Here is a 24,840-nt window from a genome sequence, read left to right as displayed (position 1 = left end):
ACTATTTCCAGATTTAGATTAATTCAGCAGTCGTAGTCTAAATGCAAGATTACCTACCTGTTGCTGCTTCTATTGTATGCTTGCCAAATTCTTAAACGCATATATCATTGCCTCATAGTTCAGAAACGGGCATCGTAACCGATTCCTTATTCCATGAGGCATCACCACGTACTGCTCCGGTAAAATAGAATTTATTTACTATATTGTGAGATAAAGCGCAAAACCCACACAGGTTTATTAAGTCCATTGAGATCGGATCTAAGAAAGTTTCTGCGTATTCCTCCAGCACATAGCGCTACTTTCATTATTTTATTTATCCTACTTTTTAGTTAGTCTTTATTATTATCAATCCTGACCTGTCTATAGGAGTTGCAGTTTGTTTTTGGCAGCAAAAGAAACCAAGAGGATTTAATTTAGGTGCAGTAACTAGGCACAGTAGCCATAAAAATAAGCCCATTGCCCATCCTAATATACATTCCTAGACTGTTGTTTAGGGATGGTGACAATTAACCAAATTCAAAACCTTTTTAAATTAAGTTAGTATTAAGTTAGTAGAATTAAGTTAGTATGAGAATATCAAAACGTGACATTTTGTTGCATCTACCTAGTCTTGCCATAAATATTGTAATAAAAAAAAAAAAATTATCTGCAAATAATATTTATTACTTTTGACTGCACGGTTGGTACGGTGGCTGGGCAACTGGCTGCCGCGCAACGGGTAGTGGGTTCGATTCCCGCACGGAGCAACTCTTTGTGTGGTCCACAAATTGTTGCTATGGGTCTGGGTGTCATGTGTATGTGAACTTATATGTTTGTAAACGCACCCACGACACAGGAGAAAAACCTAGTGTGGGGCAACGTTTAAAAAAAAAAAAAAAAACTTTGACAGTGTGTTAGTTTAATATATAAATATGCAACAATGAAAAATATAAAAAAGCTTTTTCGAAGTGGTCTCCTCTGGCTGCAATACAGTCCTTTAAACGTTGAGGCCAGTTATCAATAGAAGCACCCACTCTTTTCATGGGAAAATTCTTCACTGCCAATCGTATAGATTGTTTTAGGGACTCCAAATTATCATGGCGCAGTCTTCAGCTCTGATGAAGTCCGAAACGTTCCCTTCTAACCAATACTGCGTGGACTGAGCTTTATGACCCAGCGCCGAGTCTTGCTGAAAGGACCATACTTGGTTATCGAAGATGGTGTGTGAATTCTTTCCCTTACTGCTTTGACCACCTTTTTCGTACGAACACTACGTGAACGGCCAGATCTTTTTCTGACACAAACAGAGGAAGTCTCATTGTACCTATTAATAGCCCGGTATAATACCAAGTGTATGGAGAGTTTTAAAAATTGCATTTGGCTCCATACCTACTTTGTGTAATGCAATCACAGCGATTCGGTTCTCTTTATCACCCCACTCCATTTTAATATCGCAAAATATTGTACAATGTATTGGCGCCAAAATGAAAAAAACACAATAGGCATGTTTCGTATTAGTAGTCAAATTCAATACTTTTTTTCGAAACGTCAAAAACGATATTTTCTATGAACTTTGTATGAAATACTCTATTATGACGTCATAAGTTTTTGACGTCAAATAGCAGATTTATTTCTAGAAATTTAGCTAGAAAAAATCGAAAATTAAGTAGTTCATCAAATTTATGAGTGAGAGTGTGATTATTTTTGAATATTTTATTGTATTGAAAAGTTGTAATAATTTATTTTTCACCCAGTCATCATCCCTATTAACAATCGTATAAAAATGACTGATTCGAAATTCAAATGTAATATTTTTTTTAATTTTTATGTGTAACAGTTAACATTTATGGCTAGACTTATTTCAATAGAATGTTGCGATATCTTGTATATGATATCTTGTATCAGGCAAATTAAGTATAAACTGAGAAACGTTATAGTTTCAACTTACCTGCAGGAAAGAGAGAGAGGGATTTTGAATTTGTGAGTGATCATCAATGTTAGCGCATTTGGTTCAGAAAGTAGTACCTACTTTCTGACGTAATGTGCTTATGATCAAATACATTGGCATACATTGGCACAATAAATACATTACTAATTTATTATTGAAGAGTAAAATAAAATGTCGTATAACTTCATTAAAATATTTTATTTCAACATCGTATCAATCGTAACTAAGTGACAGGTTAAATAATTTATTACAAAATACACAGGCACGGAGTAACTTAAAACTAAGTTTTTTAACTACTCTATAAAGCCTACTTATTTATTTAAAAACCCTTGACCATTTATTTTATTTAACTTACAAATATAATATTTAAATCAGAATACATAATGTTATAGGTTCTTCGATAGTCCTCACAAAAATGGGCCCTTATTTAGTTACATCATAAAATAGAAAACTATATACAATTTTAACGGCTATAATCTCCACACTTGTAGCACTTGCAATCATCAGGTTCACGCAGTCGCACTTCCATGATGCTGTCTTCATCTTCAAGCCTGACACCATCAGGGTCGTAACAATGGGTCAGAGTAACCAAACGCTCCCGCAAGTAATTTTCACGACAGCAGAAACAATCCTGTCAATAGAAAACAAACTGTTAAAATACATTTATGCATATAACCTGTTACCTGAGGAGGGGTTAAGAAGTGCACACATAAAATGTAACACCCACTTTTTATTACCAATGTTAAGAGTGGTTTCGAAAACCGAAAATATCCAGTAATGTTTTCCACAACCTAGGTGTCGAAATCGATGCCCCTTGCTCGGCAGCCGTTGATTTTTATAGTTTGAGATTAAGACAAGTAAGCTTTTTTCAAGATCGATTTTTCGAAATCAATAATAAATACCTTAGAAAATCCTGTTTGAGCAGAAATCGACGGTCGCACTTGACTACTGCACATACCCTCACACTTATTAACGCTGACCTCACCACTGCACGATCGCACTAATCTTCCCATATCGTCATATTCCTCTGAAACCAATTAATATTTGTGAGAAGAAAAAAAGAGTCACAATTTATTATTATTACAGTGACTTAAGATACTTTACCTTTAGTTATGTGTATTTCAGTTGGAATTGTTTCACAAGCCTCTTCTGCGGTACATAGTAAAACTACGAAACATAATAATTGAATTCCATAAATAAATAAAATCTTAGATACTGTTGATGACATAATGTTTTATTTTTGTTAGTTAGTTTTATTGTGACTCTTAAGCCGTGGCTGAGGTTGTAATGAGTATAACACAACTCTGTTTCTCTTTTATACGTACCAAAGGAAACAGTGAACTAGGGGATGGGGTAGAACCGGAGCACGATTTATCAGCAGGATACCGAAACATAATTGAAATATCTTGTAAACATTAACAACATACTTAGTGAGCTTACTTTATATTTTAGAATTTCTTAGGTTATAACATTTTCATATTAATTTAAGTAAGCGTTTTCAACTGTTTTGGACGGAAAAGTTAATTAATACCTTATCAAAATATTGTCAAATTAATACTAAATATCTCAATATCCATGGTTTAAATACTGATTACCAGTATAAAAAAGTTCAGACAATGTCAAATAAATGTCAATTAAAGTCAAATTCGTGTTAAAAACTGTATTCTGTCAAATTGTGTCCGGTTGGGTCGGCTTCGGCTGGATATTTCGACTTTTTTTGTATCATAATCATATTACAAGAAAAATGAAATTCGATGAAGATGTGATTGTGTTTTTGATTCTACTATTCTCATGGGGAGAATGTTTGTGGGAGCTTTATTTGTCTCTGCGGCAGGTAATCATATCGGTCCATTATTATTATACCTTGTTATCATGATTAGAAGTATATTTACTGAACTTCCCATTGCATTTATCTATACAATACCTTTATCACCTTATTCCAATAAGGAATACAAATAAGAATGATGTATAAATGTATGATTATTCGTCAAACTTTGCATACTTAATTGGTTCACTTGTGTGATAAGCTATAACGTATACCATATCTACCAACATGTCAACGCGACGCCATGTAATCGTTAATGCACCGAGAACATGTTTCTCTACATTATGCAAATATCAAATCAATGATATTAATAATATGATTCTCTTTTTTCCAGTTGAAAATATACAAAACTAATAACACCATACCAAATGACTTGAGGGAAATGCTAAATGAAGAATCTTTCAAGAAAGCTCGTCTTTACGGTATAGACAAATCTCGGTTTAAAATAGTAAAAGAATTATACAGTATAATACTAACATCTGTGGTTTTATACAAAAGGTGGATTTATGTAGCATGGCAGCAATCTGAAGACATTGCTGCTTATTTCCACATTACTCCTGAGAGAGAGATTCTAGTCAGTTGTGTGTTTATGATATTTGTTACTTTGTTCAATTTTGTTGTCAACATGCCATTCACTATTTATGGTACCTTTGTATTAGAACAAAAGCATGGTTTCAACAAGCAGACTGCAGGCTTCTTTATAAAAGATCAGTTAAAATCTTTGTTACTGAACTTTGTAATCACCCTCCCCATTATATCCATTGCTATCTATATTATAATGCTTGGAGGAAACATGTTTGTGGTATGGTTGTGGATGTTCACCACTGTAGCGACATTGTTGCTGCTGACAATATACCCATCTGTAATTGCTCCTCTATTTGATAAGTTTGTACCATTACCTGACGGCTCATTAAGGAAGGGTATTGAAGGTTTAGCGTCAAGACTGCATTTTCCTTTGTCTCAAATTTACATTGTTGAAGGATCCAAGAGGTCAGCACATAGCAATGCTTACTTTAGCGGCCTGTTCGGTAACAAGAGGATAGTCTTATTTGATACCTTATTGGAAAAGTTTGATGAAGAAAAGAAAATTACTACAGGATGCACGGAAACTGAAATTCTAGGAGTTCTGGCTCATGAGCTTGGTCACTGGAGTTGTAGCCATATTTACAAGTCTATTGCCCTCACAGAAGTTAATTTGCTTCTGTTATTCACTGCTTTTGGATTCCTTTTCAAGTATTCAATGTTGTATACATCTCTTGGTTTCCCGGCTGGCCAAGAACCAATCATTATTGGTCTAATTGTGGTCTTACAGATGATCCTTGCACCATATAATTCCGTGTTATCTTTCTTCGCCACAGCTCTCTCTAGGAAATTTGAATTTGAAGCTGATAACTTTGCTGTTTCTCTATCATATTCCAATGAGTTAAGATCAGCTCTCATTAAGTTGGGCAAAGACAATTTGGATTATCCAATTTATGACAAATTGTATTCAGCATGGTATCACTCACATCCAACTTTGTTACATAGAATTGAAAACATAAGAAACCAAATTACAAATGAAAAGAAGGATTAATATTTTTTAAGTTGTATTAATTAGAATGTACAATTTTATAATGTCAATACATTTTTAACAGTACAAGTAAAATATACTTCTGTGTAATTATGAATTGCATTTTGTAGTATATTCTAGTCCAGTCTTAATATTTTTCTTAACAACAACTTTAATGCAAATTAGTTGGATTTGGCATTGTTTTATAAAATTGTGTAAACCATACTATAATCATATTATATTCTCAATAGATTTCAGCACAATCCTATCATAAGTCAAGTAGTGATTACATTTACATTTTATTCAGCTGTTACATGTATTTAGTGTAACTTGAATGTGAACATGTATAAATTGTTGGCAGCAGCATTTATTTAGTAATTAATATATCTCTCTACTACTACATACCAATAGCAATTTAATTATACTTGATGTCTTTGTAGGATACCTACCTATTAGTAGGTACAATTGTAATACCCGTTTGGGGCAGATAGGTTAAAAATGTGAAACTTTTTTAATATCCATTTTAAAGCAATAAACACCAGTAATGTATAACTTATATTGTTTTACTACACAGTTACTACTACCTGTACAAGTCTATATTATACATTGCGCACCGCGCAGGATAGCGGTTCGTCGCATGACCGTACGGCATGGCGATGCGCGGTGTAGTATATGTATGTATGTGTGTGTTAGGCTTAAGTATCAACGGATTTATTAAAAGCTATTACAACATGAGATCCTCTTCACCACTTACTGGTAGTTTGCGGTGTCGTGTATAATATCTATCACAGTGCAGATACATCTACTTGATTAGGTTGCTGTTTTTACCACCTTACTTATATAGGTTGTGAGTAGTATAATATGTATCAATGCAACACCTCAAACTCCAACCCAAAACGCACACTATTATAAAAAAAATTGTGCTTCATAAATAAAACAGTTATAATATTATTAGGTTTTTATTTTTAATTTTATTTATTACAAAATACAAAATTGCTAATGAGTAAGTACCTATCATCATAGTCCATTACTTACCATTAGTCGTATCATCCATTTATTATGGTAGCATTCGCCTACTTATAAAAAATATTAAGTTCTAAGTCATACATCACTGTGTTAGTCTAACTAGGAATAAAATTTTGATTGCTATCCTCATCAAAATTGTTCTGCTTGCTCTAAAGTGTCTGGCAAAGGAGCATCTTTTGTTTCAGGTAAGGGTAGTACCATTAAAATTTGTGCGAAAGAAATGACAGTTAATATGATGAGGGGAAGATCTACAAATAGACTTTCCAAGGTAACCACTGCAGGAGCAACCATAGACGCGATGCGAGCAAATGTCGTCACTCCACTGACTCCAACGTTCCTTCCCAGTGTTGGGAACAACTCTCCAGAAAACAAGTATAACGCTGGTATAGTACCCTGAAATTAGAAATAGGTCATTCATTCTCTATTTTAAACTATACTTCTAATTCCTTTAATAAAATTCGTGCAGCGGCCATCTTGGCTTTACCTTTATCGGTTTTTACCACTCTCGAAAACCACTAAATCGACACTCATAACGAGAAGTTCAAAATTTCATGCGGCGGATTTACATTTTTATAGTAAGTACTACCGGTTTCAGAAACCTCGAAAACCTCTCCACCCTTAGAAACCTCGAAAACGACACCAATGACGAAAAGTTGAAAATTTTAAGCCGTGGCCATCTTGGATTTACATTTTGACAGCATACCATCGGTTTTACCTATCTATCTAGAAGCCTATCGGCCTATCCTGTATCTATTCATAATCAAACTAATTAAATATTAACTATTAGGTTTTTTATAAACGTGCAACCCATATAGGTAGGTAACAACTCATGTGATGGGTGCCTTGCCTACCTACGTGCCAGTGATCAACAGATCGTACAATTTAATTTCGCACATGATTGCCTTACCGCCATTCCTGCAAAACCTATTCCCGCGAACAATAGCCTCGGCCAGTCGTTTGCAAAGCGTCCCCTTGGCATCAACAATATAAAAACGAAGCATGCGGCTGTAACTGTCTGGTATATTCCAACAGTCATCTTTCTTCCGACTCTAGTTATTATAAAAATGCATGTTAGTCCTCCAATTGTTGAAATGATTCCAGTAACTGAAACTGCGACAAAAATATTTCCTCCGATGGAACCCAAATATTGTGAAAACGTGTAGAAAGCTAAACCCGTACAAAACCTGTAAGCAAGAAGATAAGTTCTAGCCGCCGTACTCAGAGGCACTTAACGGTTACTAAACCCAGTCATTAGCAATTATTTTCGGAACAAAAACGTTACGTAACGTAAGTAATCATTAAATGTCTCTGAGTATGGCAGTTACATATTTTAGTTACCTACTTAATGATATCACAACGTTATTTAAAACTGGAAAAGCCAGAACATACTCACGGGCTCACCGTTACATTATTCGTCGAGACTATTTATTTATTTTTAAAGATCTGGATAATCATATCGAATATGAATCGGTGGAAAATCCAATTTATAATTACCAATTCATTGAAAGTAAGACAGTCTTGAGTCTCATCCTCTTGGATGTCAAAAAAGCTAAAAATCCCGGATCTTGTTGCTGTTGTGGCTGACGGTCAGTTATAAGTCTTTTTATATATTTTGAACTGACTTGCATTTTATTCTCTCTAGTGATATTCTTTAAAATTTCTAAAAAAATAATGTTTAATAAAGATTAAATAGGTTGTTATAGCGATAAAAGCGTTATTTTCTATTATTTATGCTTAATACTATCTAATTAGACAATTACGTTCATACCTACTTAAGTGTCGCGTAATTAGAAGGTGAAAAATTAAAAATCTACAAATTGCAATCACATTACCAGCAGCTTTTTCTGTTTGACCCGTTGCCAACAACCACCTTGGAGATTCTGGGACCCAAAACCAGTACAATATGAATAATGAGGAAAGTGCCCCTAATGCGAATTCAAGTTTCCTCCAATCTCTCAGCCAGTAAGCTAGACCTGCCATTATGGCATTTCCAAAACCAAAAGGCAATTGATAAATAACTGGTATTACAGTTCGCCACTTGCCACTTACTACCTAAAATGTACAAAATTGTTTATTCTTTTATTACCAGATCTATGCATTAAAAATAACAACTAACAGCAACTAAAGAAGATAGGTAGGTATGTAAGAACCGCACCTACCTACTAGGCGATACTAGCTATCTACATGGGACAAAAGCGTGATTGTAATATGTGCATTTTCATGGGACGAAGGCATTAGAATATGTAATAGGTATTTACCTCCATACTTATTACAAAAGATATAATTCCAACACCACCAGACGCTAGCGCTAAAATAAACCAGTTTATCAGAAATATTGAGTACCATGGCAGTATACTGGCAATAACACTACTGACACCCTGTATTAGTATTCCGATCATAAGAGGCAATTGTCGACCATATTTATCGGCCCAAATCCCGAATATTATACCTCCCAACACAATACCCCACATCATGACGCATTGGCACATCTGAAAAGATATTTTTATATTAAAAAAATGGACATAGAAACGCTTCAAAATACCATGTAGTTCTGCGTATCATCCATGTTATTAGGTACCTATACCTACATCGGTATTACTTACATGAGTAAGCCAGTGTTTTGTACACACCAAATTCCAATCAGATGTTATGGTGCGTTTAAACACACTTTTATCAAATACAAATTTTTTACAAGGTACTAGAGGTATGAGTGTCTTATCCATAAATGGATCAATTGCTAATAAATCTGGATCAAATATCAAACAAGGGTGTTCTTCTACGTGCTGAAAACAGAAAGTAAATATTATATCGTGTGTTTTTTCTTACCCATGGCGTGATGGGGCGATGGGCCAGGGCGACCAATTCTGGGGGGCGCCGATGCCGCCGCCGATGGGATCCGCAAAAAACTAACACTTGATATTGCTTCCCTCAAGTGGGCGCCACAATATTTTCCCCTAGGGTATCAGTGGCCCTTACGCCGGCACTGTTACCCATTATTAAGAAAGTACGTCATCAAAAGATTTACCTACATTGAACTATGGAAGCAGGGTAGGTGATTTCTGATTTTGTATATTACCTACCCATCTTGAAAGTACCGACGCCATTGGAGAAGTACCTACCTAACTACCACCTTACAAGATTTAAATGCACTTCAATTTGCCTACTCTACACCGAAACCATGCGTACATGGGGATCTGGATCCAAAATATGTAACAGCGTGAATGGTCGGCAATGCATTCCTGACAATGTCTTAAAAAGAGTGGATTTTTTCCTTTTTCAAAATGACTTACTGGTACACTCAGTCTTCTCCACTCTTCATCACTATATTTAGAAAAAGGCAATGGTTTGGAGCACCAGAAACGTTGGGGTGGCGCCATAAAGATTATGTTTAGTTGATACCAAGCTATAGGTAATTTTAAAAGCGCCATTAATATACTGATTTTCAGTTGCCATCTTCCGAAGTCACCAATTATGGAACTTGTAACATCCTCGTTTTTTTGAACACCTTGAGCTATCTTTTCCACAGGTTCTAAAATGTATTAGGTAGTGTACGGAACTTACATACTTACTCTAGATATCATTTAAAAAATCGGGTAAATAAATCTGTAGGTATAAAGCTGTACTGACAACGCACAGACGAAACTACTGGACCTAGGAAGCAGAAACTTGGTATGTATGTTTCTTGGGCAGTGCAGTAGAGCACTAAATTTTCCTGAACTCCCACGGGAACGAGAAAAACAGGAATCACCTATTTATGTGTATGAGTATGAAGTCTCGGACAAAAGTTAAATAAACATTGGTTATATCGGTAGGTAGGTAAACTACTAATATGTACCTATCATTAGGTACTTACCCTTACTCTTTAAACCTTTCCAAATGGGCCCAATCTGAATGCATTTATTAGCAATATTATTTACAGTGCCATAGGTAAACATTTCGACAGTCTGTTCGTCTTTAAACAAATCTGTGTAAATCATTACAAAAATAATCTGGTTCTTTTTTACAATTTATATCGATAATAATTCAAGCTGTGAAAAAACCAAAACCCAATCACTTTTCTGTGAAAATTACAAAATGACATTTCTTTGTGGCATCAACACGTCAACCCTTTGTTGATAAGGGTTGACTTACCGTACGTGCGGACATACCACAACCGTACAAGCTCCCAATGAGATGCATTTAAGGACTTTATAGATTTACGTGATGGAGTAAACAAATTCCGACTTCATGTAACTACTGGGTAGAGTATAACAAACCAAAACACACTAGGTATGGTGGTATGATAAAGACTACAGAATAGTCAGAGTACTATACGGCTACAGAGGAGTAACGACAAACCAGTACTACCTATTTTATATTTTTTTGTAATAATGTAAAGAAATCTACACGTAGTATGTACGTACATTAGTTTCAGTTAATATGTCGAGAATGTCATCCTTAAATGTCCAAAATTGTGTTTTCCTGTATCTGGAACGCTCATCTAATCTGTGTTCCGTATTTTTAAGGTTCCGTAAGACAGTTAACAGAAAACAATTTTTAAAATATTTTATAAGCCGTTTCGCACTGATTATCAGAAAGTATCTGAGACCACTAATAATATCGTAAATAACTATAAGACAGAAAAAATATATCGTTTTCTTTTCTGTTTAGACCAAACGTTGAAATAGATAAAGATTTATAATAATTATTATCAATTTATGCATTTTCTACGGAACCTGGGCTGTGTTACCATAGACGGTCTTGTCATATTTTTCATATCATCACGTCTGGCTGCTGTCAATGGTTGTTCGAAAAATTTGCGATATTTGTGGTTGATGAGTGAGAAATGGAATTCAAAGTTATTTAGTTCTAATCGTTTTCTTAAATAATTACAGTATTTTACGTTGGATGTTCAAGTGTAAAAGTGGTAAACCATGCCTCTGGCGAACACCTCAGATCCTTGGCGAATGCAGAATGTTGGAGATAACACGGTATATTTAGAGTTTGTTTGCGTAGCTAATTATGTTTTATGTGATTTTCTAATCATCACGTTTACTTTTTACATACTCTCATGATTCAAACAGGTTGACAAATGTAAATATCACGGACTTACGAATTTCTTGAGATAATCTGCTTATTACGCCCACTTAGTCAGAAATTAATTGCACGACGTTAATTGTCTAGACATTCCGTTAATTGAGTATTATTATTGGAATCGGATCCAATATTTTTACTAAAAATGATCACTTCAGGAAAATATGAAATCATGTCAATGCCAGGCCACCTTACAAGGAAAAGTGATATGATACAATGTATAATGTTTGTGAATATCCATGATTCATTTATTTCAATAATTAATTACGAGTTACGGTTCAAAGAATCAAGATGTATACTGTTCTAGAATACATATTTAATATTTTGAGTCAAGTGTTGATTCTAGTGTGAATGCTCAATAAAATAGTGATTTTGTATTAAATCTGCAAATGAATTTATTAATTAAAGTTTCCAAAATGATACAGGTACATGTCATATTTGTAGAACAAAAAAAAAAGTGTTATATTAATGTATATATTTTGTAAATATTTTATATAGAATGTAAATATTTTGTATCAGAATAATACAAAGATTTTGTTCAATAGTTTCATTTAAAACATTGCATGAAGCTTTGAAAGAAATAGTAAAGTTATTCTTATTAGATAATAATTTATATTAATGTTTTGCTATTTATAATCATCCTGTCTACATTATTTTGCATGTTATTTAATATCATTCAACAATGAAGGTAATGTTAGACTTCATTGCATACCTTTTCACAATTTTATCTATATTTAAAACAATGTGAAAGAAGTATTTTGATCCTCTAAACTTTTCAGCTTGGTACATCTGCTCAGCCAGCCAATAGTCTTCCAATTGTGGTTGAAAACTCAGCCGAGTCTCGTCAGGCGTCTACAACTGAGAGCTTAGATACTTCTGTAGACATTAGTGAAGAAAGAGAGGTAGAGATACAAGATGTAGTTAAAGAAGGACATGACAAAGCAGATCCCTCACAATTTGAATTGCTCAAAGTTCTTGGTGAAGGTTCCTTTGGAAAAGTATTTTTAGTACGAAAAGTCACTGGTGCTGATGCTGGTACTCTGTATGCCATGAAGGTGAGATACACTACTATTTTTCATTATTATTTTACTTAATCCAAACCAATACCAAACCCCTATAATCATGTCTTATTATTGACTTTTAGGTACTTAAAAAAGCTACATTAAAAGTAAGAGACAGGGAACGTACCAAAATGGAGAGAAATATTCTAGTTGAAATGGGCCATCCATTTATTGTTAAGTTACATTACGCCTTTCAAACAGCTGGAAAATTATATTTAATACTGGACTTCCTGCGTGGTGGAGATTTATTTTCACGACTCAGTAAAGAGGTGAGTTTCATGAATATTTATGTGTAACTTATAAATAAATTATGAGACAGCATGCTGTAGCGCCATAATGGATGCAATGATTTTAGCTCACTGCACATTTTATTTACTTCTAGGTAATGTTTACTGAGGAGGATGTTAAGTTTTACCTAGCTGAACTAGCTTTAGCATTAGAACATGTACACAAGTTGGGAATAATATACAGGGATCTGAAACCAGAAAACATTTTATTAGATGCTGATGGCCATATAGCACTTACAGACTTTGGGTTATCAAAACTCCCTCCAACTAGTGATAAAGCCTATAGCTTTTGTGGTACTGTGGAATATATGGCCCCGGAGGTGGTTAACAGGAGAGGGCACACATTTGCAGCAGACTGGTGGTCCTTTGGTGTACTTATGGTATGTTGTGAACCTGATTGATTATTCAGTTAATAAGGAAAAAGTCCAAGGTCTTTACAAGTTTTATTTTTCCAGTTTGAAATGCTGACAGGCAATCTACCTTTCCATGGCTCGACTCGACATGAAACTATGACACAGATATTAAAAGCGAAACTTGGAATGCCCTCGAATCTTAGTGAAGAGGCACAGTCTCTTTTGAGAGCTTTATTCAAAAGAAACCCGCAGAATAGGTAAGTTTATACATAGGTATTTCTATTTTTAAACTGATGGTATCAGAGATTAGTTTCGTCTAACATTTGTTTTTTTTTTTAGATTGGGAGCTGGTGCTAATGGCATTGAAGATATAAAGAGTCATGAGTTCTTTGCAAGTATAGATTGGGATGCTTTGTATAGGAAAGAGGTATGTTTTACCATGTTGTTTCTTACGCAAGTCAATAATATGTAATAATATTTTGCGGTCATTTTTATGTTCAAAGAATTTTATGTTAATTTGTAGATACAAGTTTTCTAGTGAATAGGTTAGGGAAATATCATATTAAACGTATGACAAATTCAAATGTTAACTTGATATAGTAGTTATTCAAAGATTTAGAATTATTAACCTCTGTCTGCACCGCAAATTATATTATTCGTCTCAATGTCGCACTTGACGTTTTCCTTCGTATTTTTTGTGTCCAATTCATTTTAAATGTTTTTAATTGCGTACCTAGTCTAGTCTATTTTAGTTCGTAAAACGACAGTTCGCGTGCTTGATTGCTATTTTCATAGATTCATGCAATTATTTTCTAATCTATATCTGTCTGCTTTTTTGTAATAAATTCGAATTTACCGATATGAAAAAGGTAACTACCTACCTGAAAGGGTTCTATTTTGGAAAATTTCTCAGTAAAAGCACGAAGTCTATAATTATGCCCGATAATTATGACAATAGGCTCCCTATTACATGGAAATCACAAAATAACTGATATAAAGTAGGTGCTACATTGAGAATCTACACCCCTGTTTTTCATTATGGGATTTACAGAAGTGTCACTAGAAGACCATATACAGACATACAGTTCGTTCTTAATTGATGTGTCTCGATCTCACAGACCGCAATATTAATGTACCGGTGGTTAACACAAAGCATATTGTGGAATTGACGCAATGAAAGCGATTGTGATTGATGAGCGGGTTACGACCACACTCCAAATTAATTAAAAAAACAGTCGACGCGATAGTAAAAATATAGATATAGCTACCTAATATAGAGTAGGTTGAGGTACATATGACGGTTCCTGTATGATTTATTAGTAGTATTATTTACCAACTATGTGTATTTAGTTATTTACAAACGATATAAAGGTATACCTACCTTTTGCTAAATGTTTTTTGTCATTGTCGAAAGAATTTTGACTTAGGTCTTATAATTTATTGAAAATTGGATTATTTGTTTCGTGGGATCTAAAGAGTTTACAATTTCCGTTAGCATTAAGGCGATCATCGATATCTAACGCCCTGGAAAATTGAGGATCACAAAAATTAATCTGATTTTATCCTATTAGGTAATGTATTCATTAGCAAATTAAAAAAGTTCCATATTCCATACTTAAACAGTTATAATTTTCCCGATCCAGAAATCTAATCATTTTGTAGAAAATTGCTGTTACCAACCCTACTAACAATTTTATTGATCGTCCATTTATTACATTCAACGCTAATAATAATCGATTTCTTTGTTATTGAATTAAAAATCACTTCTCTAGGTGGTGCCCCCATTTAGGCCGGCAGTATCTAGGGCCGATGACGCATTCTACTTTGACTCAGAGTTTACATGTCGCACGCCCCGCGACTCACCCGGTGTACCGGCTTCCGCGAATGCACATGAACTATTCCGGTAAGATAATAAATAATATTATACTATTAATTGTTGGATTATTTTAATTCTAATGTTGACTCTACCAAAGCTAATGAGGGTAAGATCAGCCAGTTAGCATTTTCGCACTGTCTTGTCGGTACATATAGAATCATCTATATCTATTTATTTATACTGTACCAATTGATGAGTATTTTAAGGTTTATTTTATTCCAACTACATACCTATCTATTATTTTTTTATATCTCGGGAGTTTACAAAGATATAAAAGAGATTATAGAAGTAACTAAATTCTTCCTGCCACAGGAGTAAATACCATATAAGATGCTGCTATAAACCCATTTCCGTTCGGATTCATAGTAGTAATTAGTAAACATATTATGCATAGTCATTTTTACGACAGTCAATTGCATAAATAAGGTAATACAGGTAATTTATCGCATCCGATTGTATAATGATAAGATAAACGCACTTGTCATTTAACCTTCGTACAAAACAAATACAATAAAATCGTTTATGTGTATTTTACAGCGGTTTCAGTTTCGTCGCGCCTTGTTTACTCAACGATGATAACAAGACGGTTACGAATCAAAATCAAAATCATGTTCCTACGAATAATAAAACGTCCACTGAAGAGTTTTGGGCCGGTTTCGTCAATAGGAATAATTTCTTCGACGAATACAGGTAGGTAAATTAATTTAGGAGGAAAATATAAATGTTATTAATATAGCTACTAATAAGGTATGGTGATTATTATTCAATTCCAATTAGGTACGTGTAAAACTGATCCAATGTCTGCTATGGTATGTAGGTAATAATGTACTGTCAATATTTGTCTGAGATGACAATCGACACTCAAAGTTAGTTCCAAATAAATTATATTGATTTGCATTGTAATATAAGTATTCGTGGCATCAAAATCCTCTAAACATTAGGCACTATTCTGTGTTACTACTGAAACCCCATACTATTGTATACACTGGGAAATACCCTGTAATACAGAGTTTTTTTTTTCTTTATACATCGTTGCCCTACATTAGAATTTTATCTTGTATCGTGGGTGCGTTTATAAACATACTAGTACACATACACATGACACCCAGATTTGAAGCAACAATTTATGGATCACACAAAGAGTTGCTCCGCGACAGCTGGTTATCCAGCTAATGTGCCAACCGTGCACTCATGTATAAGCCATGAGTTAAATTATTTTTTTGGGTAAAGAGAAATAATTTGGTATGTTTCAGATTAATGGGAGAGTTAGGCACAGGATCGTTTTCAGTCGTCCGCCTCTGTGAACACAAAACCTCAAGAGTACAGTATGCTGTCAAGATTATGGACAAATTGCAGTATGACCCTCGTGAAGAAATTGAAATACTGTTGAGGTACGTGTAGAACGTATTCATTATCTATTGTAATAAGTTTTCTGAACATGGACCTCTCTTATAGCACGCCACTGAGGTCGATCTTGGGCTTTTCAAATTCTATCACTGCCAGTCATTTTACTGATATCGTTATATGTTGTATGCATTGATTTACAGTATATAAATGCCAATTAGCCTACACATAACCAGCAATTATTTCAATCCACTAATTGAGCCATTACATACACGTTACGTAAAACGAAAACTAAACAAAAATTGCTTAAAGAAAAATAAACCATAAAATTGGTTAAATAGAATTCATTTTGTCAATAAACCTTGGGATTGGTTTACGTACACATTGCAATAAAATGTTCTGTCGATAAAACATAATCTAATGACCTACAGCTCAAACTTCGCGGTCGTAGAAGCCGTATAATTGTGCAATATCAGGTCAATGTGCAAACACTAATCAATAAAGTCACTTGCATTCATTTTATATACTATTGTTTGCCTTCTAGTTATATCTGACAATGAATATGCCTCCCTACTTGTAAAGGATCAATTTTGTCATTGCGAATTGTATCTTGAGCGTGGAATTAATGTTCCGACCGTGTAGGTTATTTAACAAACCTATTATAATTTATTCTGTTCTTTTAGTACAAGTTTGATTGACGCAACGCAAATTCACGCCTTTTATTCCCAAAGGAGTAGGCAGAGGTTATCAGAGGTGCACATTACGGCACGTAGTGCCGCTTTACAATGTACACCCATTTTAATGGGAAATTTTCTGATTCCCCAACAACCTAACCCCTATGAGGCTGGCAGTCCTCTGGTGTTTCGGGTGTTTACGGGCGGCGGCGATTGCTTACCAGCATGTGATCCGTCCGCTGCTTTACCGGCTTATGCTATAAAAAAAAAAGAGGTATTAATCTGCATGCTTAGCGGGAAGGTTGGAGTTAAAGATCGCAGTTTTAATTGTTTTTATGGTTAAACAGATACAAATAAGTACCAATATTCATTCCAATGTTTTATATTATGCAGATACAGCCAACACCCGCACATAATAACTCTGCGCGGTGTCTACGAGGAAGGCGGTCGGATCCTGGCAGTGACGGAGCTCTGTCGCGGCGGCGAACTGCTCGAGCACATCACACAGCGTCGCTACTTGCCCGAACATGAGGCTGCACCTATATTGAAGAATGTTCTTCACGCTATTCACTATCTTCATAGACACACTGTTGTGCATAGGTAAGGAAGTTATATCGTATAATCTTCAGAAACACCCTCTGCTGTCAATCAAAGCATCCCCCATAGGGATAGTTTGCAATAATCCTCTTTGGTTGTAGAGTATATTTTATAACGCTAGTTTATGATAAAATTGAAGGAAATTTTGAGTAAGGTCACTTTCATTCTAAGGGTGCGATATGTAAGTTAAAATGTAACATAAAAAGACGTTATAATATACATATTAAGACTCTAGTAATTATATATTAATAGTGATATTATAATTTCCAGAGACATAAAACCTTCGAACATATTGTTCGCAACCGCAGAAAAGAGGCCTGAGGACATTCGCCTCGTAGACTTTGGTTTGGCGAAACAGTTGCGCGCTGAAAACGGCCTACTTATGACACCATGTTATACTGCTAATTTCGTTGCTCCCGAGGTGCTAAAACGTGCTGGTTATGATGCTGCTTGTGATATATGGAGTTTAGGTACGTTCAAATGTCTAACTTAAGTCCTTTGTTTGAGAGTGTTAAATTGTTTGACTCATTTCAAATACTTAAGACTTTCTACTTGTGTGGTCCATCTACATTACAATTTGCCTCGTATACAGCAATGACCAATTATCTCGTGTTTGGAATTAGTTCAAAGTTTAACCTCATTATCATAATTATCTACCAAGCAATAGTTGGTAGTGACCCACACTCCAAGGTTATCGTAGAGTAATTAATGGAAGTGCATGTCAGTCTCGTGTGAAATTGTTTAGGACTTTAGAAACATATTAAGGTCCAAAAGTTATGAAATGAACTTTAGTTCGCTGTTGTGGCAAAATCAACCCCATTGCAATGTGATAAAGAACGTTTTTGTAAGGGATATGTTTTAACATATAACCTTTTATGTATTACAGGTGTGCTAGCTTATATAATGCTGTCGGGAAGGACACCATTTGCTTCAACTGGAGATGATACCCCTGAAGCGATTTTAGCGAGAATCGAGTCAGGAAAGGTGAGAAAACCATTACATGTACTTATTTGATGAAATAAATCTCAAAAGACTCACACATTGATTTACTAATTTATCATCGGCGAGTGCCTAACATTGAAAAATGTTACAATAAAGAAATCCGGACTGTATATTCACTTTATTATGTAGGCGTAGGCGCTAGTTATTTCACGCGAAATTTGATCATAAAAGAAAATAAAACATTTGTATGGAATGAATAACCCGATTTTTTACCGAATTAATATGTCCGGTGGCTTCATGCACATGTGTCTTATACAAATAGTAAGAAAGAAATAATAACAATAAAGAAGAAACAGAAATAAATAATAATTTTGTGTAATAGTAATAAATATGAAATAACATCAGTTAGTTTTACTTTGGGTAGATGTAGGCTGACTATTTCGATCTCCCCACCATCGCCTCCGTGGCGCAATTGGCTAGCGCGTTCGGCTGTTAACCGAAAGGTTGGTGGTTCGAGCCCACCCGGGGGCGTTTCTTTTTGCACATTTTTTATTGATTTTTATTGTAAGTTTTATTTATATATTGATATTTTTCATTTATTTTTGATATTTTATAGAAATACCTTTTTTTAATATTTATTGACAAATCTAAACAACAAATGTAACTGTCAACACCTATTCTTAAAATTGTACACAGCTTGACGAACTTGATTTTATCTTTATGGTTTTTCTATTCACATCCTCATATTAGCATAAATATTAGTTATTAATTTAAATTGAGTTATAAATCGGTCGGAAATGCGTCCAATTTTTCTGTCCTACTTTAACGAAGACGACAAAGAAAATATTATCCAATTTGGTCTAGTAGTTCCGGAGTTATGCACACGCACATACATTTTTATTTCACCAGAATCAATCAAAAACTTACTCAATATCGACATATTTTACAGTAAGTAAATCTAAATATAGACAGATTAATGAAACCGTAAATCAACTATGTCAGGTGGAACTATCGACGGGAGTGTGGCGTCACGTATCAGCGGAGGCGCGGGGCTGCGTACGTCGCATGTTACAACTAGAGCCGGCGCAGAGGCCGCGCGCCGCCGAGCTAGTCCGAGAGCCTTGGATCACGGCGCCACACCCACCGCAACCTGCGGCCCACCCAGCGCCTGATACCGACCCGCCCAGCGATCTGCGACGAGCTGTCGATCTTACCTTCCAGGTATGTGTCTCTTCTAGTAATACTAGATAGGTACAAATAAAATGTATGGCGAGGCGGTTGATAGTCCAGTAGTGCTGTTGACTGTCCCTTCTTTCTCAAACCCTGGAGATTTTAATTCATGAGAAAGTTACAGATACTTGTGAGCCATAATATCTCCTGAGTCGTTGACTATAAGTATCTGTCAGGATTAATCGTTATTGACTCTACAGCATGAAATCAAAATCTATTTATATGTCATCTCTTTCTAGGCAATGACAGCTTCGCCGCTGACACCCCAAGTTTTGGGTCCTGTGTCACAATCAACTCTCGCGCAGCGTCGTAGTAAACCACAGCGACGTTTCCCACCAACACAACTTTAAAATGAAAATCTTAAATCAAGTGGTGAATATCAAGAAGTCAATACTGGGTACATTACGAATGATAATGTAAGTACATGTTATAAAGCACAATCAACTACAGAGGATCGCGATGAGAGGTTTTGGGAGTCTACAAACACTTGTAGGACTCAATTTCATGCCAAAACCAAATAATTGAAACGAAAGTAAATAAAGTATTAACCGTCTGCACTGTTACGTTTTTGTTTTGACTGCTTTTGTGACTGCTAGTATTACGCAGACATACGAATGTGATTGTAAAAGAGTATTTTATTTTATGCGTTGTCATCAAGAACAGGATCATTTATAGTTAAGACATTCCATATAATGTCACAATTAGTTTAGTTGGTGTTGTGGATAACGTAATCCTATATTTTCTTTTACGAGCGATATTTTTCTATTAGGTGTATTATACGATAAATAATTATTATATTATTAAAAGTCAAATCAGCTGCATTTAAATGAATAAAAAAAAAACAATGTGCGTTAAAGAGCTTTACCGTCATGACCAATGAAAGTCGTCTTCCTGCAAAGTATTTATTGTAGATGGCAGGTGTTACGGCTTAAAATAAAAGATATTACTTGCCCACCTGTACAACCACGGACTAAAAAAAATATATTATTTATTAATGTCGCAGTATGAAATAGAATAGATAGATATCTGATCAAAGTTTTTGTCTAATTATCGTTAATCTTAGCCCCAACTTTTATTCTGTGTATGTAGTGAATTTGTTCATATTCTAGCACTTAAACGCTTTTTACATTGCATACAAATGATTTGTATACTTCTCTGTGCCATTTAGTTCTCATTGCTCTATGTGCAATATTATCTGTGTATACTTCACTAAACGTATTAGCTACTACTATATTTATTTGATGGTGCATCGTCGTCGTGTTGAATAAGTATTTTTCATAATAATTCTTTAGATACTCATAGTGTTTAGTCGTCTCAAACGTATTTTATTTTGATGTTGTTCTTGTAACAGAAAGTTGTCTATATTTTTGTAAGACAGTATTTTTTGTAAGTCCATTTTAAGTTTAGCAATTAAACGATTGTATTTATGTGACTTTATAAACAAGACGTAAAAAGACAGCGACTACAAGTGGTACTTCCATCTTTATTCACCAGAGAAACTTGAATATTTTTTTAATACACGAATAAATAAATCAATGAAAATATTTATTAATATGAAAATGTTATATTTTGTTGGTTTAATGTTAATTCATTGTCGTGTCGTCTTAATTCATTTTATCATATCTGTATTTCATCACCTAACCGTTTTGGAAGTTTGTCCATTGATCATATTCTTATTTTGTTATGTCGAACAAAACCATTATTTATATTATTATTTTTGTATGGGTGATGTTATACTCGTAATCATTTCATATCAGTAAGGCCTAACTTAAAGCATAATTCATTTTCAATTACCTTCACTCTAGTTCTAGTTCTTTGTAGTGTCATTTAGTATTTTAGAATAAGTAATTATATTATTATACAATTATTTCATTGTTATTTGCGTTAAAGAAACCCGTAGATTTAAGTATGTAGGTAGTAATTCATACTTTGTAACTTCATTTATTTGTAATCGCCCCAAATTAACTGTGCCATTCCTCTATGCTTTACTTCCTATTTATGGATCCTACTTGACTTGAAATCGCTTTAATTCATACTAAACTGAATATTTTAAAAATGTGACCTGTATACGACCATTCTATTTATATTTTAATGTAATTAAAATCAATCCCAAATCAATTGCAATTCCGTTGTTCTTCCAATTTCTGAATTTTTATTTTATTTTTGTAATTCTAATCTAATATGGTGATATGGTGACTGTCTTTCTACTTGACATAGTAATTTCTTTTATTGGTTCCCTGTAGATTGAGCAGTGAATACCCAATGCCAAACTATTGAATAATAACTACCAATGTAAGATAATTATACTATCTATAATAATATTATTTGCATGTAACTATCTACGTAACTACTTACTTATACTACTTGTACATGTATGTGTTATTTCCATTCTAAGGTGGCTGTCATCTACATCCATATATTTTTATACATATTTTTATTTTTACTACACATATTAAAAGGTTTAGAATATATTATATAATATGGTGATTGGTTATATACCAAAGATTAGGAGATTTTATTCTTAACATTTTAATCTAACATAGTAAAAAGTCTTGGAAGAACTTAGATTGTGTAGTTTTATCTTTATTATAGATCAATAAGATGTATTTAGCATAATATTTGAAGTACATTGCAACACTTGTAGTTTTAGTATTTACCAAAATCAGTTTTAAATGTTTTCTAACCATTGAAGTCAATAACAATTATTTGGTTATGATAAATATTACGATTGCGCAGTGTTGCTGTCTGTACCTCGTCATGATTTACCAAAATTATATGTAATTCTTTTACCACAGTTTTATCAACTGAAGGAATTGATATTGAATAAAATATAAATCTAAATAAGTATACTTAAATTAAGATTTTAAGAATTTATAACATACATTCTGACAATTTCAGCATCAAACATATCTGGATACTACTCAAAATGTGCATGTAAATTGTAAAATGGGGGCAGTATACATTATTGCTATGTGATCTAATAGGTAGGATAAAAATTAAAAAATCTCACAGCTTTGTTATCTCGGAATCATGGTTGCTTGAACTTTCACTATTACTTATAATAAAATAAAAATAATTTCCTTCGGTTCAAATCAAATTAGTATTTCTAATTTTGCTGATTCCACAAAAATGCATGCAATTTTACACACGTGTGTGTAATGTTATTTGTCAATTTTAGAATCATATTTCTTTTTATTTGTTAAACCAAAAGCTTTGGTGTAATTTAACCCTAATAAAATATCTTGTTTTCTTTTCTTTTCTACGAGTTAAATTAAAGCCGGGAACGTGTAGAGATGACCCTACACACGTAATAAATCTACTCGCGTAGAACACTCGCATAAACCACAATTTTCGGCTACAAAGTAGGTTTATCTTGCTAATACTTATTAAACTTTTTCACGAAGATAACTATGTTTGGGATCAGTAGTCGTTTAATAAGAATATGATGTAGTATACATACGTAAACTTATCTCGCACGCCCAAAGTACTTTATGTACAAAATTAAAAGATGAGATTAAAAACCGATACAGTAAAGTATCCATTCGGATACTTTCTCACATAAAAGTACAAAATTAAAATATTAGATGTCTCATAAAAGTCTATATTAAGTAATACAATTGAATTGTTAAAGTTGAAATATTGAAGTAAATTCCAGTAAGAATTAAAAATGTGTTTTGTCTAACTTGACGGAAAATTAAAGTTGTTAATGAGCACATATTTTTATCGTGGCTGAGTTCACAAGTAATATACGTATATTCCGATCATATCGCACAAAGGATTGGCTCTACTATATAATATACTTAATCGTAGTTTATTATGGTGCAATGTACTGATGTTCAAGGGGCTTACTCTTGAATCCAATTCCGATTGATCGACATTGAAATTGTGAAATTTCGTTCTCTTGAGTAGCAACACAAGCTCCCATTGCGTCCGTATTGCGTGGATATTGAATAAACTAAATGGTATTGAGTTTGGCTTTATATTCTGTACTATGCTAATTTAACAGCTACGATTGAAGTTGTATAGTTTTGATATTTAATAATTATTGAAATTTTATTGGATTGATATTGAGATTGGACTCAAGTTTAAGTGCCCAGGTATGCTTAAAATTTGGCACTTACAAAATAAAACTATTTCTGATAATGTCAAGCACTTATTAGATATTTCTTCATATACGTAGTTGCCTAGCTTTGGTCATATATTTTTGTGGCCAGTTATAAGCTTCTGGTTATCTTAAAAATTAAAACGTCCTGTTTTACTTATGTAAGACTCATTCTGTTTGTCAACTGGTGAACTTACTCAGATTAATTTCTTCAAGTTTGAGTCATATTTTAACTTGTTGAGAGTATGTTACTTTCTTTATAAAGTAAAATCGTCTTCTAAATTACCATGTCAATAGTAACAAGACTCACAATCAAATGGTATTACATGTTTATGTGACCCTTAGTTTCGCCACATTTTATTCAATTACTTTTCTATAAATGATATCCATATACTAAGTACTTAATATTACTAATATAAGATAATAATATAAATTAAAAATAATGTAATAGATAAAGTATGAATGATTATTCACTTGGACCGAGCTTGCCTGCACATTTGTTAATTAATTATAAAGAAATATTTTCCTAATGGCTCAAAGTAAATATGTTGATGTTGAAGTAACATGGATAGTTTTCCAAGGACACTTCAGAATGTAGCATACACATGTTGAAACTAACTGACGCTAATATAGAAGTTATCCTAACAAGACCACAATACAAGGAATTGAATAAGAAAATGAGAGAAATGTAACTTTCCATTCGCCCCATTAGCATAAAGATTTAAGAGTGGAGTTTTTGTGGTCTTGATGTTAATGTTATGTCACATCTATTTTTCTATCTGAAATTAGAAATTAAATTTCTATATAGTAAATAATGACAGCAAATTGTTGTATAGAAATCACATAGAGATGTAATATAAATATTGTTGATATTGCTTATGATGTTGTTTCATTTATCTCATTCAATGGTATAAGTTTGAAATTCTATTGTTTTTAAGATTCCACCAATTTATTATGAATGTCCAATGTCCAAG

At 33.7% G+C, this 24,840-nt stretch overlaps 4 protein-coding genes and 1 non-coding gene across 6 annotated transcripts; 3 read left to right on the top strand and 2 right to left on the bottom strand.

The window, feature by feature from the left end:
• Positions 1 to 2,106: 2,106 nt before the first annotated feature.
• On the bottom strand, positions 2,107 to 3,222 carry LOC118276251 (partner of bursicon). The gene is made up of 3 exons (XM_035594497.2): positions 3,032 to 3,222; positions 2,830 to 2,954; positions 2,107 to 2,558 (listed from the first exon to the last, which is right to left on the bottom strand). The coding sequence occupies exons 1-3, from the start codon at positions 3,153 to 3,155 to the stop codon at positions 2,391 to 2,393; spliced, it is 417 nt and encodes a 138-aa protein (XP_035450390.2). The 5' UTR covers positions 3,156 to 3,222; the 3' UTR covers positions 2,107 to 2,390.
• Positions 3,223 to 3,571: 349 nt separating this feature from the next.
• Positions 3,572 to 5,853, top strand: LOC118276249 (CAAX prenyl protease 1 homolog). Its single transcript, XM_035594495.2, has 2 exons — positions 3,572 to 3,761; positions 4,087 to 5,853. The coding sequence occupies exons 1-2, from the start codon at positions 3,672 to 3,674 to the stop codon at positions 5,323 to 5,325; spliced, it is 1,329 nt and encodes a 442-aa protein (XP_035450388.2). The 5' UTR covers positions 3,572 to 3,671; the 3' UTR covers positions 5,326 to 5,853.
• Positions 5,854 to 6,247: 394 nt separating this feature from the next.
• LOC118276248 (organic cation transporter protein) lies at positions 6,248 to 10,767 on the bottom strand. The gene is made up of 8 exons (XM_035594492.2): positions 10,181 to 10,767; positions 9,618 to 9,856; positions 8,931 to 9,110; positions 8,586 to 8,816; positions 8,160 to 8,379; positions 7,822 to 7,987; positions 7,235 to 7,511; positions 6,248 to 6,720 (listed from the first exon to the last, which is right to left on the bottom strand). Exons 1-8 carry the CDS (start codon positions 10,302 to 10,304, stop codon positions 6,457 to 6,459), a joined length of 1,701 nt encoding a protein of 566 aa, XP_035450385.1. The 5' UTR covers positions 10,305 to 10,767; the 3' UTR covers positions 6,248 to 6,456.
• A 324-nt stretch (positions 10,768 to 11,091) lies between these two features.
• LOC118276245 (ribosomal protein S6 kinase 2 beta) lies at positions 11,092 to 24,745 on the top strand. 2 transcript variants are annotated; one of them, XM_035594488.2, is made up of 14 exons: positions 11,092 to 11,297; positions 12,180 to 12,455; positions 12,545 to 12,730; positions 12,844 to 13,128; positions 13,204 to 13,358; positions 13,441 to 13,528; positions 14,874 to 15,004; positions 15,515 to 15,667; positions 16,231 to 16,368; positions 17,389 to 17,595; positions 17,863 to 18,062; positions 18,479 to 18,576; positions 19,537 to 19,755; positions 20,004 to 24,745. In XM_035594488.2, exons 1-14 carry the CDS (start codon positions 11,241 to 11,243, stop codon positions 20,112 to 20,114), a joined length of 2,304 nt encoding a protein of 767 aa, XP_035450381.1. In that variant the 5' UTR covers positions 11,092 to 11,240; the 3' UTR covers positions 20,115 to 24,745. The 2 variants fall into 2 exon arrangements, with proteins under 2 accessions (XP_035450381.1, XP_035450383.1); XM_035594490.2 differs by lacking the exon at positions 11,092 to 11,297 and adding an exon at positions 11,318 to 11,825.
• On the top strand, positions 18,992 to 19,065 carry Trnan-guu (transfer RNA asparagine (anticodon GUU)). Its single transcript has one exon. It is a non-coding gene; the product is annotated as a tRNA-Asn (tRNA).
• Positions 24,746 to 24,840: the final 95 nt, after the last annotated feature.

The sequence above is a fragment of the Spodoptera frugiperda genome, chromosome 31 (genome assembly GCF_023101765.2).
Source record: "Spodoptera frugiperda isolate SF20-4 chromosome 31, AGI-APGP_CSIRO_Sfru_2.0, whole genome shotgun sequence".
Lineage (NCBI taxonomy): Eukaryota > Metazoa > Arthropoda > Insecta > Lepidoptera > Noctuidae > Spodoptera > Spodoptera frugiperda.
The sequence above is the reverse complement of the archived record's forward strand: the minus strand, read 5'-3'. Positions and strand labels throughout refer to the sequence as shown.

Coding starts and splice junctions, on each gene's coding strand:
- LOC118276245 (XM_035594488.2), top strand. CDS start 11,241: ATGCCTCTGGCGAACACCTCAGATCCTTGGCGAATGCAGAATGTTGGA. Junction 18,063..18,478: donor TTGTGATATATGGAGTTTAG/GTACGTTCAAAT, acceptor TATGTATTACAG/GTGTGCTAGCTTATATAATG. Junction 19,756..20,003: donor CTGTCGATCTTACCTTCCAG/GTATGTGTCTCT, acceptor ATCTCTTTCTAG/GCAATGACAGCTTCGCCGCT.
- LOC118276249 (XM_035594495.2), top strand. CDS start 3,672: ATGAAATTCGATGAAGATGTGATTGTGTTTTTGATTCTACTATTCTCA. Junction 3,762..4,086: donor TTTATTTGTCTCTGCGGCAG/GTAATCATATCG, acceptor TCTTTTTTCCAG/TTGAAAATATACAAAACTAA.
- LOC118276248 (XM_035594492.2), bottom strand. CDS start 10,304: ATGATTTACACAGATTTGTTTAAAGACGAACAGACTGTCGAAATGTTT. Junction 8,817..8,930: donor CAAAACACTGGCTTACTCAT/GTAAGTAATACC, acceptor ATATCTTTTCAG/ATGTGCCAATGCGTCATGAT. Junction 8,380..8,585: donor CTTTTGTAATAAGTATGGAG/GTAAATACCTAT, acceptor TGTACATTTTAG/GTAGTAAGTGGCAAGTGGCG.
- LOC118276251 (XM_035594497.2), bottom strand. CDS start 3,155: ATGTCATCAACAGTATCTAAGATTTTATTTATTTATGGAATTCAATTA. Junction 2,955..3,031: donor TGAAATACACATAACTAAAG/GTAAAGTATCTT, acceptor AATTGGTTTCAG/AGGAATATGACGATATGGGA. Junction 2,559..2,829: donor CTCAAACAGGATTTTCTAAG/GTATTTATTATT, acceptor TTCTATTGACAG/GATTGTTTCTGCTGTCGTGA.